The sequence below is a fragment of the Apis florea genome, unplaced genomic scaffold, assembly GCF_048593485.1.
Source record: "Apis florea isolate Af1SG1 unplaced genomic scaffold, ASM4859348v1 contig_3158_pilon, whole genome shotgun sequence".
In the NCBI taxonomy this organism is placed as follows: domain Eukaryota; kingdom Metazoa; phylum Arthropoda; class Insecta; order Hymenoptera; family Apidae; genus Apis; species Apis florea.
The window spans coordinates 4,120,878-4,135,216 of NW_028256713.1; the positions used below are offsets into that span (position 1 = coordinate 4,120,878).

Here is a 14,339-nt window from a genome sequence, read left to right on the forward strand (position 1 = left end):
CAAAACCGAGGCAAAATAGGAAGCAAAAAAGAGCAAGCAAGAAGAAGAACAATGAAGACACCTCGTATATACCGTTTCCGAATTCGCCTTGGTTGATAAAAAAAAAAAACGTATCGCGAGTCGCGTGATTTACGGTGGATCTGATTCACTGGTAACGGTACGAGACTCCGAAGAATCGTTTCGAAAGGAAACGAATGGTAAACCCTTTTACTTTGCGCTCCATTTCGGAATCGAAACGAAAACGAGTGTACAAGTATCGTGGAAACCGTTAATAAAAATCTAACGTTCTTCTCAAACGGATTTCTCACCGAGTTTTATGTACATATATAAAAATTCTTCTAAAAAAAAAAGAGAGTATTTACACAGTAATACACAGATAATCGGAATACTATCAATAGGCATCAAGCACGTTTGCAAATTCCACACCTCTTCGGATTGAGCAAACATTCCCACGATACGATACGATCCTCGTCTAAAAATAATCTCTTTTTTTCCACATTCCAATCTTACAACACGTAACGATCCTTGCTACAATCCCCTCCCTTTCAATGAACCATCTCCCCCAAATTACCATTCTCGAGAAACCCAAAAAAAGACCAGGTTCCCAGCTACCGTGCGTAGAAACGAGCCTAGCCTTTCTAGCCCCGGCTTCTCCTCTTCTAAAAGGAGAATGGAAAAAGGAGCGCGATGCCGGAAGAAGGAACGCAAGATCGTTCATCCCGGCATGTAAATTCGCGCGGTATCTAATATCGCGCGCATTGTACGGAGCTCGGCGAGCTCGGTCAGATTGGAAACGTAGAAGGAGGATGGATCTCCTTAAATCAACCGTTTTCTGATATCTCTGTTCGAAAGCGAACGAGGAGAGGAAAGTGAACGCTACCGGAACACCTGGAAACGATTCTTCCTCCTCTCCACCTCGACGTACGTATGTATGTAAATGGGCGTCTCATATCGAGGGGGATCAAGCGGGTGTATTACGTTCCGCGTGCATTGTGTAGACGGAGCGGGAGATCAGAGACGCAACAGAGCATTCCTCCTAGGCAAACACGGTTAGAGAAGGGGGGGCTGCGTACGGGGACGGACGGGCGCACGGGGAACAATTAATCGTGCAAGATGGAAAACGCGCGCACGAAGGAATGCGCGTGATGCGCTCGACATGGACAATCAGGGCCGTGATTGCGCTACACGGGAATCAAATTAGCATCGCCATTAGAAGAACCCGGACGGGAGAGTTGCGGGGGATTCGATAGGCGTATTTGCACCCATCTATCGATGGATCCTTTTTCAACCAGCTTTTTTATTACTTTCCAGGGATTAGCTTTAACTCCCCCAGTGTTTTTCCAGGGATTGGCCGCTCGCCTACTTGCCGTTCCATACACACGGGCTGTTAATATATATATGTACGTATTTACGCACGAGGTGAAAAGTAAACGTGAAATTGGATTTCGAGAAAATTGTCGATTCTCGTGGATAATTTATCAAATGTTGGATATCGTGAGAAATATTGGATTCTATAAATAATAGAAGGGAATAGGATAAATTGAATTAATCGATTTGAGTCGAATCCTGGTTAAACCTGGTCGATGATTATTGAAACGTGCTGTATCGAGTCTTGTGCGCGCGTCCAAACCACGTGCGTTGCGTGGCACACGCATAAACCAACCCCCGCGTGTCCGTTCGACCGCTCTTCTTCACAGCGAGATAAAGCGAGCTCGGCTGGCACGCAAACGCGGAAACCCGTCGAATCAATCGTTGCATTGTTCCTTCCTTAGATAGGAAATAGGTGAACGGAAACTGATTTAACGAACGCCATTACGCTCTCTATTCTCCTTTAAAAAAAGGAAAAAGGAGGGAGAGGAAGAAGCAAGTAACGCTCGAATTTTTTCGACGATGCCCAACGCGCGTCTACGACCCTGCAACACGGGTCTGCAACACGATTCGTCGTCGAGTCGTTTTAATAAATTGGATCGATTATCGAGCAGCGTGCGAACCGGGACGATAGTCGATATTTCGCGTACAACTTCAACTCGCAAAGTTTGATAATGGAGTTCTATTAAAATTCCCAGTGTATCTAAAACACTGTACGATAATGAACGGAAAATTTACGAGTATCCCAATATCACGATGCATGGTGACCTCGGCCATCCTAACGCGGAGAATCTCGAAAACACGTCGAATCGATGCGCGACAACCAGCACTTCCAACGGAATGATTAACCTCAATTTCGACGAGGAATGGCTGACTTACGAAAAACTCACGGAAATCTTTTTGTTTCAATCGATCTCCAAGACGAAATTGACCGATTCTCCACCCGTCAGATTTTGCAAAACGATACAGCAACAAGCGAAATCCGTGGACGTGTTGAGACGTGTTCGTCAGTCTTCGAAATTAGCGAAGAACAAAGTGGTAGCACTGAAAAATGCGAACCAACCGGTTATTTTCGATAAAAGAGCGGACGGGGATAAGGCTAGGGACATCGCGCCAATACCAATGAGAAAAAGCCTCTTCCCATACGTGTCCCCTTACGTTCTCTTCCAAAGCCACGATCACGTACCGACCAAAAAATTGCCCAGGGATTTCGTTCAACTTTTCAAATGGAAGTTCACTAGCTCCATGCCCAGGATATTGATCAGGATCCTGGTCAATTCCGGATACGAAGTGGTGAACAAAGGATCGGATTGGTCCGCCGTTTGGAATATGTCCAGCAAAGACGTGATGAGGTTTCGACGTATGAAACCGTTTCAAAAGGTAAACAAAATTTCTTCTCGAGAAATTCTGTGGTTGGTTCAAAGAAATCTTCTCCTCTATCGAACGACAATTTCACCATCGCAATCGTCGGAATCGCGATATCTCTTATTTATTCTTTTCCCATCAGGCAAACAACATGCCTGGTTCGCATAATATAGGGGACAAGGATTTATTGTGGACTCACTTGAACAAAATGTCGAAGAAATTCGGATCCGATTACAACTTCATGCCTCGTACGTACATCCTGCCCAAGGAGATACAAAAATTCGAGAGCATGTGGAGCAGACACGGTATAGGGACCACGTGGATAATCAAACCGCCGTGCGCTGGTCGTGGCCAGGGTATCAAGATTGTTAATCAATGGTGGGAAATACCAAAGTGGCATTCGGTAATCATTCAACGATACATCACCAAGCCGAAACTAATCAACGGATTGAAATTCGATCTGCGAATATACGTTCTTCTAACGAGCATCAATCCCCTCAGAATTTATATCTATCAAGAGGGCTTGGTTCGTTTCGCTTCGGTTAGGTAATTCGAAGAAACATATACACAATCTTCTTCCGTATTTTATCGATTTTCGCGTAATAAGAATTGCGAACAATTAATTCTATCTCCGCGCTACGATGAATATATTTTGCGACCGATCCGATAGAAATTAGATATTTAAATTTTTGAATCACACCGTGAAATCATGGAAAATTTTCTTTACCGTTTGAATATATATATATATACATAGTTGCACAATTTCGTGAGTTTCGTTTCGTTCTAATGATAAAAAATAATATCGATTTATCTAGATATATTCGTGGAACCAATTTAAACGACAAATACATGCACCTGACAAACAGTAGCGTGAACAAACAGAATCCCGCATACGTGATGAACGATGGAGTGAATTCGTTCAAGGGGCATAAATGGTCGTTCTCGAGTTTATGGTCCTATCTGAAGCAGGAAGACGTGAACGTTAGCGAATTGTGGTCCCTGATCAAGAATATCATTATCAAGACATTCGTAGCCGTGGAATCCAGCATGAACACCGCCATTTCGGAAAATCTTGTTTCGAGTTACAGCTGTTACGAATTGTACGGGTTCGACGTACTCCTCGACGAAAGTTTGAGGCCCTGGTTGCTCGAAGTTAACATTCTACCTTCGTTGCAAACCGATTCGCCACTCGACACTTCCATCAAGGTATTGAGATTCAAAAGAACGCGACGCTGGCGTTTATATCTTTATTTTAAAATAATAAGTTTATAGCAGAAACAAAATTCTCGAGAGAAAAGAAAATCTGAATCTAACGAGAATCGATTCTGTCCAAAGATCGTTATATAACATATTTCGCGAAGGATAAAACGAACGCTCTATTCAAAACTTTTCGACGATGATAATAATAAGCTAACTAATTGGAAATAATAATTTTCTCCATCGCGGTACAAACTTTCTCGAATTCGCAACACGTTAGACTCGCGGATAATTGTGCCCATTCGCGATCTCGTACGTACGTAATTCGTTCGAGCGCTTACCACCGTTCAATTTCCAACTTTCGAATTCCTTCGCAATGATACACGGAAATCATGCGCACGTTCGATGATAAATTATTTATGGTCACGATCGATTGAGTCACAGTCGTATCGTGTACGATGATGCCTTCGTCTGAGCGCGACTTCCATTTGTTTTTCAGGGTACTTTGGTCAAAAACGTGTTGAACATGGTCGGATACCAGATACCGAAAAACGAGCAAGTTTCGAGTAACGGTACAACCAACAAGAAGTACGACTCGATCGCGCACAATTACAAATTGTACAGCACGGCCTTGAATCTTCAAGAAAAGACGAAACAGAACGAGATCAACGCGATGGAAACGCGCGACGAATATTTGACCATTATACTCGAGAATTTGACCAGGGACGATATCAGGCAGTTGATACGTTACGAGGATGAGCTGAGTCAGGTTGAAAACTTTGAGAAAATCTTCCCTACCAAAAATTCTTATTGTTACTTCAAATTCTTCGAAGTGAAGAGATACTACGACCGGTTACTGGACGCTTGGGAAAATCGTTATTCGGATAACAGAATGGAGGGGATTCGTAGGCTGCAACGATACTGCGAGAACATGCAACATCTCGATCAAAACGAGTAGACTGATATCTTTGATCTTTTCTTTTCTTTTCTTTTTTTTTTTTTTTTTGCCCCACGCTTATACCCGTGATATCATTCGAGATCCAATTAAAGCGGTTCGCACGGAGCAAGGCCAATAGCGTGGAGCGAGAATTTTTTTACGTAATAATATTCTCGAAGTACGTAATATATGCACGAAGGAAAAAAAGGAGGAAAATACTTATGACAGGTATGGAAGAAGAGGATAGCCCGTATCCTCGATCGCGTAATTTTATTCCGAAATATCCTCGTGCGTCGAGTTTATATTGTATTTGCTATCAAATTCTTAATATTAATTAATCTCATTGTAACATCTGAGCAAGGAGAAAAAGACAAGCGTTAGATTGTCCCAAATGTTCTTCTCGTTATTTTTAAATTCGCGCGGTTTTGCCATGATTATGAGTCGAGAAATATTCATCGTTCTCTTCGAATTACGCGTCACGAGCGAAACGATCGGATGACTTTCCATAAAGAAAAAAATGTATGCCGAGTCGAAGTCCAGTTTTGGAAAAACTGGAGATTTTGAATACATTGGCGATTGATCGGAAAAATGAGAGATTTTGGGATAAAGAACTTTTGGGATAACCTAATATACAAAGGTATAATCGAATTTACCTGATTACGTAAAATTTCGTTTTTGAAATTTTTTCATACACGTAACATCTTTCTCATATATTTTCCTAGAAATTACTTCAAGTTTACATTTTTTCAAGTTTATCAAGTTTAATGCTTTTCATATACTTATATGTATATAATTATTTTCACGACGAGATATATATATATATACGAAACTGTAGGTACGATTACAGTTTCTCAATAAGCGATTAAGACACTAAATCGCGAGTACGAGGAGTTTAAACTATTTCGTCTCTGGAGACATCCGATGTCAGAGGAATTCGAGAAATCCGACGAAACCTTACGCCTGTTAATCCACCTTAGCCGGGAGGTTGCGCAACAACCATAACCGCAAGGTACTGTAAGTCGTTTTAACTATATCGGTCACATTGACGTCATTCATTTGCCGTTTACAAGTTCCACACTTCTTAATAGGAGTATCCGTTTCCACGACAGAATCCTTTTATCGAATTACGCGTAACTCAATTTCCCTTTTGAAATCGTGGCGTGGATTGAGCTTCGAGAGCTTTAGTCTTTAATCATCTTTAGGGATCATCTTTATACCTTTCGCGGTATGATAATAATAATTTTGTAATAAAATTACAAAAAATCGAGAACAGAATATGTAAAAAGAAAAAAAAAATAATTATTCTCTTATTGTTAAGTTTTATAGAATTTTTCATGTCGATTATTCGTAAAAGGTTTATATAGATCTCTAATAAATCATAAAAACAGAGACGTTATCGATAAGATCATCTTATTTAATATTGAATAGTTTTCGAACGTTAAGCGATCGAGGAAAGAACAAGAGATTGAAAATGATGAAGCGAGGAAAAGTAGAAGAAAGATCCAGAAGATCCAGAGATTTCTTTTAAGCCTCGTGTATTTCTGCGTACGAATCGATATGTCTCGTTTCTTTGCGTTCTTTAATCTTTAAATTCACGCGTGTCACAAGCGAAAGAACATAATACAATAATTTCTCTTGAGAAAGTATACTCTCCGAAATTGTAAAAAAATTCATCTCGAGGGAAATAAAGAAACGGTAAAATGGTTTCGATCGAGTCTGGGAAAATGTTTAAAAGTAAAATAATATTCACGAGCATCACCTGTATCGAAAACTGGCACGCGAGAATGCTAACATTTATAGGCAAGGATTATTTATACACGATAAAAGCAAAACGCGAGAGCATTCTATAGATCCAGTCCAAAGGCTTTGAATTTCCCCACGGTGCGAGCCGATGGACAGTTTCACAATAATTCTCGAATGCATGCTTCGCCAAAGCGTGAATGGCAAAAGCAAACAATTCTCGTTACACGCTGAGAAACGTACAAAGAATTTTCCATCGGTTATTGAAAACATTTCGGAACCGATATCTCTCCGAAAAAAACAAAATTTCACCATTTCGATCGGCTTGATCGGCTGATAATCGTTTCGAACATCGTTCAACGTTACATTTAAAGGATATCGATACGATATCGAAAGTGAAACTCTCGAGAGTCGCTTTCGAAAATTCTACGATTCGATCGACCCTCTTCTCGTTATCTTAATTGTAATTATTCCGACTTAATATCTATCTCGGAAAAATCGAATAGAAAATTACATTTAAAGGTAATATCGATACGATTTCTCGAATTCGTAATGCAAAAACGCATTGGTAATAATTTCGATCGGTCACGGCTCGTCACCTCGTTCGAACGTCTGACGTAAGCGGCCGGTGAAAGCTCTGGGACGGGCTTCATAAACATGAATCACTTCCTGAAAATTCCGTAGACCCCCGACTTTCAGCGGTTTTCAGCTCGTTCAGACTGTCTCCTCCGCGAATCTCGTCCCCTCCCCCGCTCTCCTCGTCACATGCACAACCTACTTTTCTTCTCGACGACCGCACGTGAGCATCGCGCGCTTTAACGCGTTCTATCTCTTGATGCGCATACCACGCGAGCACAAACGATTTATCAGAGCCACTGGCTCGAGCGACTTTTTTGCTCGAACAGGACGGAAAGCTGCTGCGCTCGAACTTTCCTTCGTTAATCCGCAATTATTATTCGAGCACGGTCACGGTAGAGTTAGTTGGAAGTGCTAAAGAATGGACATCGATCGTTATCGTATCGGAAGCGAGAGAAATTCCGGAAAAACATCTTGCTATTTATGGATTTATTTTACCAAGAACGAGAATAGGGGATGGATGATGGCTAAAAACGAATGTGTTAAATGAGGAAAGATACGGTTTTATATGTGTATATATATATATTTATATTGGTTCTCGTAAATGGTTACTAATGAAAACGAGGAAATTTTAAATGGAAGCTTTTTCTCCATGATTCAACCCATCTGGAAGAATTTTTAGAAATTACGCCAATTCCCGTGAACGTCGAGTGTTTCGAATCAAATACCCGCCTACCTTTCCCAGAATTATGATACCTGTTTCGGTGCAGAGAATACAGGTAGAAAGTCTCAAGTTTCAAGACAGTTGCAGCTATTTTTAAAAAGCTTAAGCTACGTGTTTACCGAGGAGAACGATCAATAACTCTTTCAAGAGATGATGAATCGTTGAAAACATCACGGAACATTGACAAAAGGTACGTCGTTGCTGTTTCATAACAGGAAACAAGAATAATCGAGCCGAATGTATAAACTTTATGACGATATATATATATATATTGAGAGATATCATTCGCTTTATGATTTCAAGCGACAGATTGTCAATCTTAAGTTATTACATGTATATTCTCTTTCTCGGTCGCGGTCAAGCGTGATAAAATACCGGACTGTTTTACCCTGGTTGCGTTCCGACTGTCACATTATTACCGGGTGTACGGCTGCGTGACTCTGACAATCAGAGCAGAATGAGATCTAAAAATTCGCAATCTCACGAATGAATCCACTCTAGTCCACTCTTAATTACGACACAATTATCGTTAATGGTAGAAACAATTCAGCTCTTCTACAACAACTTTCGGAATTCTCCGTTATCAAACCGAACGGTAAATAATAAACGAGAAAGTAAAAGGGAAAATAGCGACACGATTCCTAAAAAAAAAAAAAAAAAAGAAAAAAGAAACGTGAATCTAAATAAATCCTGGCACGAGTTTCCGAGTTTTCGTCACCTACTTACTTATTTATCGCACCTCGGATATATTTTCCACCAATAAATCCACGCTTTGATATCTCTCTGTCCTCTTCAGAGAAGAGAGCCGTCTCCGTGAAAATAGGTCGACGCAATAGGCATGGCGGAAATCGCATTGAACACGGTAGAAGCAACAGTTTCTGCCATCGCGAAACGACTCTAACGCGTGTGTTCTTTGTCTCTGGATCAAGTTGACGCAAACGAGAAATCGCGGAAATCTCTTCTATGATATCTCTTCTATGATAGATGATAATTGATAGGTGCGGGACGGCCGAGAATGAAATCGAGCGGAGGCTAAACGGAATCGATCCATCCACGGGATAAATGGTTAATCGAACGTGATAAATAACGATCAGCATATAATTTTAAGTCCTTCGTTCATTCGCGGACGATTCATCTTTCACGCGATAACGAAACGTGTCGGCCGCGATGGAAATACTAATTGCTCGTAATTTCGAGTTATCGGGTGATTAAATTATCATCTCGTTCGGGAAAAGCTTGTGTCAGCGGAAGCACAGTGTAACGGATTTCGTTTCTTCGACTTTTACTTTACACGTAAAGTGTTACGCGGAAGTTACTCAAGCTCCAAAGTCTTTCGCTCGAACCGAATTTCCTAACTTCGCTTCGCTTGCAGAAAAAAAAAAAAAAAAATTGGAACGAGATACGCGAGAAGAAATTAACATTTTTGTTTAGGGGGAAAGAACGGTGTAATTAACCAAATGAGCTATTAAATCGTTTTCTAGACGGCACTTAAAATACGATTTGTTTCTGTATTAAAAATAACTCGATAAATAACCTCTTCGGGCATAATATTACTTCTACTTATTTATTAAATATTCGAGAATTGATAGAATTTCGAACGATTAAGTAGAAAAAAATGAAGAGATATAAAATATTGTGCAAGTTATAAATTCTTTCTCCAAATTTCTATAATTTTTCAAAATTTTATTCTCCCTAATCTATCGCAAAAATGAAACAAAGAGAAACGAACAAAGCGATAGATCGAAGAGATAAAGAGTAAAAGTACAGTTTCGTTTGCGGCTTATACAGTTGCCATTATGCGGAATTCTACATGCTGGTTCGCGTATAATAAACCGAAATCGACCACGAATAACTCGTGATATTCCACGAGTTCTATGCTAAACACGGAGATACCTGGCCAACTCGATCGTCACTTTCTCCGCTTCATTAGACGAGCGGTGTAGGTTTCGTCAGCACGGATCGATCGATGCCACGATTCTCCCGATCTTCGAAGTTGAAAGTGAATTTCGCGCTTCACGATCGGCGTGTCAGTGACTCCTTTAAGAGAAGTGCTCACGTGTCGATCGAATTGAACAAGAACGATGGTTATCGGTGGCAACCATGACCGATATATATCGATTATAAATTCGGATTCATTTTATAGCGTTATAATTAATAAAGTGATTCGTGCAATGTTGGATACGTTATAGGTTTATGTTATAAAGAATGGTAATTGGAGCAAAAATATTGTCTGAGAAGATAGATTGAGGATCCTAAAATATGATCGAAATCTTGCTTCGACAACGATATCCTTCATTGAAGAATTATATTGTAAACTATTAAATTTGAAAACTATTGAATTTCGTAATTCTTCATAGGACTTGCTTGGAAATTCTTTAGATCGAGACTCTTATAATCCTACAAGATTTTACGTGATATCTTTCTTCAACGAGAGAATATATTAGTTTGAGTATAATATATGGAAAGTCACTAATCCCCGGATGTTTGACTGTTAATTATTTTTCATTCGATAAGATAATCGTAAGAAATTGGCCGGAGAAAGTGGTGCATAAAATCTATACATCTGCATAATGTTGGTGATTTAATCATTCTCGTTTCCAGAATGATTATATATAGGCGACTTGTTTACGATTTATATATTATAATTTTCAAAGTAATCGGAGAACGAAGCAAACAACGCCTATTTAAAGCGTGGATATTAAGATACGCGATTAAGAATATAAATGAACTGAAAAAGATTGGAATAGTAAAATTTATAAATGATTGCGCGATTTTATTGTCATCGAGTATCAAAATCAACAAACGTTTTCTTTTGAAAGATTTCTAATCTCGCTCGCAATCAAATCCGCTTACGTAACACGATGATCATTGAAATCGAACAAATAGATTCGATTTATGTAAAAGCTAACAATTTAATTGATAGAACGTTCGTTTGACAAAGAATAGGACGTGTAAATTTCTTTGTGATAGAGAGGAAAGCGAAAAAAAAAAAAGATTCATTGCGAACGCGAGAAAGGAGATACGTGGAAAGGGAAGAACGTTACATCGATGGCTCAACGAGACAACGAAAAGAGTTATTTCTTCCGTACGAATCGAGGCTACAAATTATCCAGCAATTAGATCGTAAATCCCGGCAAACGCGGTTGGAGACGCGAGATCATTCGATCAACAGAGAAAACACTTGTCTACTGCATTAGCATTTAATTAGGGTTTTCTGTTTATAGGTAAACGGCACGAAGCTCGTTTGAAATAACAGTAATCCTTACGATGCAACCGTGGCTACATATTACGCGTGCACGTGCGACTGCTTTGTGCAATCAAGCAATATATGTATATATATATGTTACAAATATCCGTATAAAAATTGAAAAAATTACCACTCCGGTCTAAACGATTGATATCCACAATCGGTAGCTGAATGTCCGAGTATGCGTGTCGCGAGAAACGTGTACAACGTATACGCGTGCGCAGTGAAAAATAAAATCGGGTTGTATTCGTTTCCACCCACGTGATATATTAAATACTTCCGATCATGATTGATCACAAAATCGATATACGTGTTATAATTCAAAAAAAGTTCAATTCGGGATAAAGTGCATTTTGCTCGATGGTAGAAAGTGACTATCGATCACGTTGCGCACTTTCTTTCTTACGATGATTACGTGTAGAAGTCGGTGGAGTTCAAGGAACGCCATCGCGCATACGTACGACGCATTCACTTTTCTTTTCGCAAATTCGCCGTACGCACGTGCAAACGCGCATACTGTATTACTGTATTATATTAAACGTTACTCGAAAGATGAGAATATTCCTTTTCCCATGCGATTAAGAGCCGTGGTAAAAAAAAAAAGTAAAAAAAAAAAAACAATGATTATTCGAATAAGCATGAAAAGATTACGGTCTTTGTTTCGGATTAGATTGAATAGAAGGAAAAGAAATTGTAAATCAAAAGTTGCCGGTATCTCATTGTCAGCTAATACACAGCTTGTATATTCTGTTAACCGGAATGTTGTAAATACATGATCGAACTAGAATCCAAACATTCATTAATTCCATCGGAAATAATTAAGCGAACGGTCTGTAATAAACGTTGCCTCGCCAATCGCTAACAAAAGTCAGCGAAAGAGCATATACACAAAGAAGCAAAGCAAACGTATACGAACACTCGAAAGGAGAATGACGTGCAACTATAGAGCGCTTAAATACCGAAGGTAACGCCTCTTACTCCTGTATAGAATGTACGGCACCTTGTACTCGGTACACGGTCTACGTGTTGGTAGGCTACATTAATCGTTTGAATCCTATGCCGGAGTTTCGATTTCTATCATGGAATTCACGTTGCCTAGATATAGATTTGGCCTTTTCTACGATATTACGAAAAACGTATGTTCGCGACACAATTTGAAACAATCGAAATTTAACGAGATACGGTCGGTAATCGACAATCAAATGAACTCTTCGCTAAAATATCCGAATGATATATTCCGAACGAGACAATATGTGTGATCCGCAAATAAAATATAATAATTATTAAGTAAATCGATTGCTATTCCGTTTCGAATACGTTATTTCGAAGATAAAATGATAATAGAATAGGAATAGCGATAGGATATTTTGAACAAGACAAGAAACATGAGAAAATAAAATAGAATTTACTCACGGTGAGGTGTGTCTTGTCAGGCGCGATTGCCGTGATCTCTACTGGCCTTGGTTCAGGTGGATTCGCTTTGCTGAGAATGGCAGCTGGCATTTTCGCGACCAGAGATAGCCTCCTGGTGAGCCGTCTGCCTAATTCCGCACGTCGTCGCACCCTAACTCGAGGACCAGTGCCTTTGTAACCTCCAAATTCCATTCTGAGAAACGTGTTTCTTCCTTATCCCCGTGCTCTCATGGCGGCAAACGGTCGCATCTTGTGTCACGTGGTCACACAAATTATACGATTATCGTGACTCAAGTCTATCGACGAATTATCGAAACTCGATTATATCGAAAATTGTATATACATGATGAATATTTCGATTGTCTATGTCCAAATTCACTGTATGTCTTTTTACTATTGACATTCAAACGCATTCTTCACACATCAATGATACATTCATTACTTCGGTTTATTTTTGAAAATTCTACACACATATCAAAACAAAAACATCGATGATTCAACTACCGATGCGGTACAAAAAGTCGTTAACGAATTTCACGCATTCGACCAATCGAAGTCAAAGATCACTCTCACGAGCCCCGTCACTCGACATTTTCGCTCTCAAAACTAGGTCGCTGACGTATCGTATTTTTCGAACGCGTTCGAAAATGCAAATACTGGTTTTGAAGCAACGGTTGTCCGCGTTGGGTTACACGCACGACGTAAACACTTGCTCGGATGCTGAAGGGCTGGCTTCGGTCGCGTGCACACACACGTTTCTACTAACATCTCCTACGGACACATGTGTATCCTAGTTTCACGTACATACCATGGTAGAACGAAGAAAGGTACAGTGCGGTGCGCTCGTGTGTCAGGAGATTCGATAGTATTCGAAAAGCAAGGCACAAGGTGCGGAAAAGAGAACAGCCAGTTCTTGCTGGCGCTCGGTCTGCCTGGCGCGCTTCGACTGAAATTGAATCGCAGCAACCTCCTACCACGCGGCCCGTCACACTACCGGCCTTCCTAACCGTCGCGCCTCTTCGTCACTCTCGTGTCTTCGTTTCTAGCGTACCAAGAAATCCGCGTAAACAAAACGAATTTCAAAACTAGATAGAACCCGTATGCCATACGCACGCTTGACTACGAAACACTGATGTAACCGATGCGCGCGATCAATCTCGACTAACCTAACCAACCGTTCGACCAATCAACGACATTGTATTAATAATACTCGCCGAAACCACCAATTACAAGATATTATTTATCACGGGATCGTCAATGACGCCATTTTGCATTTCCAAGTTTAAAATTTTTCTTACTTAGAAATTATTCTTTTTCATTTTTCTTATGTTTTTTTTAATATGCGATATGAGATCTCTTCCATTTCAATTTATATCGATTATAATTCGATATGATATGTATAAATATAATTATAATATAATTAATTCTAATGACTATCCTATAATTCTAATAATTAAAAATTAATTAATTAATAAAAATTTTAATTATTTCTAATAAAATTTAAAATTTCAAATAATATATACATAATTTTTCTTAATTAATTTATTTCGTTTGAATAAAAATTTGAAAGTCTTGAATGATGCTTGAAAATCGATATAACAATCGATTGTGCGCAGATAGATTATGAAACTTGTTTCTCTATAGTATTTATGAAGCATGTCGATTACTCGTGCGAGGACAAATCGATATCGTTGATGACTTATGTATAGGTTATATGCATTAATATTATACAATATAGGACTTTTCAATAGGAAGGAATAGTTTTTGAAACG

The 14,339-nt window shown here is 39.5% G+C and overlaps 2 protein-coding genes across 5 annotated transcripts in view; one reads left to right on the top strand and one right to left on the bottom strand.

Moving 5' to 3' along the window:
• The window catches only part of LOC100871246 (uncharacterized), a 168,278-nt gene extending 154,752 nt beyond the window's left edge, over positions 1 to 13,526 (bottom strand). For both annotated transcript variants that reach the window (XM_086909453.1, XM_031919988.2), the window contains exon 1: positions 12,568 to 13,526. In XM_086909453.1, the coding sequence (XP_086765579.1) occupies positions 12,568 to 12,759 (192 nt within the window). In that variant the 5' untranslated portion in view covers positions 12,760 to 13,526. The remainder of the gene's footprint in view (positions 1 to 12,567) is intronic.
• Positions 2,001 to 6,256, top strand: LOC100863125 (tubulin monoglutamylase TTLL4). 3 transcript variants are annotated; one of them, XR_015292472.1, is made up of 6 exons: positions 2,007 to 2,748; positions 2,876 to 3,279; positions 3,549 to 3,939; positions 4,430 to 5,095; positions 5,703 to 5,876; positions 5,956 to 6,256. XR_015292472.1 is itself a non-coding variant. In XM_003698567.4 (4 exons), exons 1-4 carry the CDS (start codon positions 2,125 to 2,127, stop codon positions 4,886 to 4,888), a joined length of 1,878 nt encoding a protein of 625 aa, XP_003698615.3. In that variant the 5' UTR covers positions 2,007 to 2,124; the 3' UTR covers positions 4,889 to 6,256. The 3 variants fall into 3 exon arrangements, 1 of the variants encoding a protein (XP_003698615.3); XR_015292471.1 differs by having other exon boundaries at positions 2,001 to 2,748; positions 4,430 to 5,876; XM_003698567.4 differs by having other exon boundaries at positions 4,430 to 6,256.
• Positions 13,527 to 14,339: the final 813 nt, after the last annotated feature.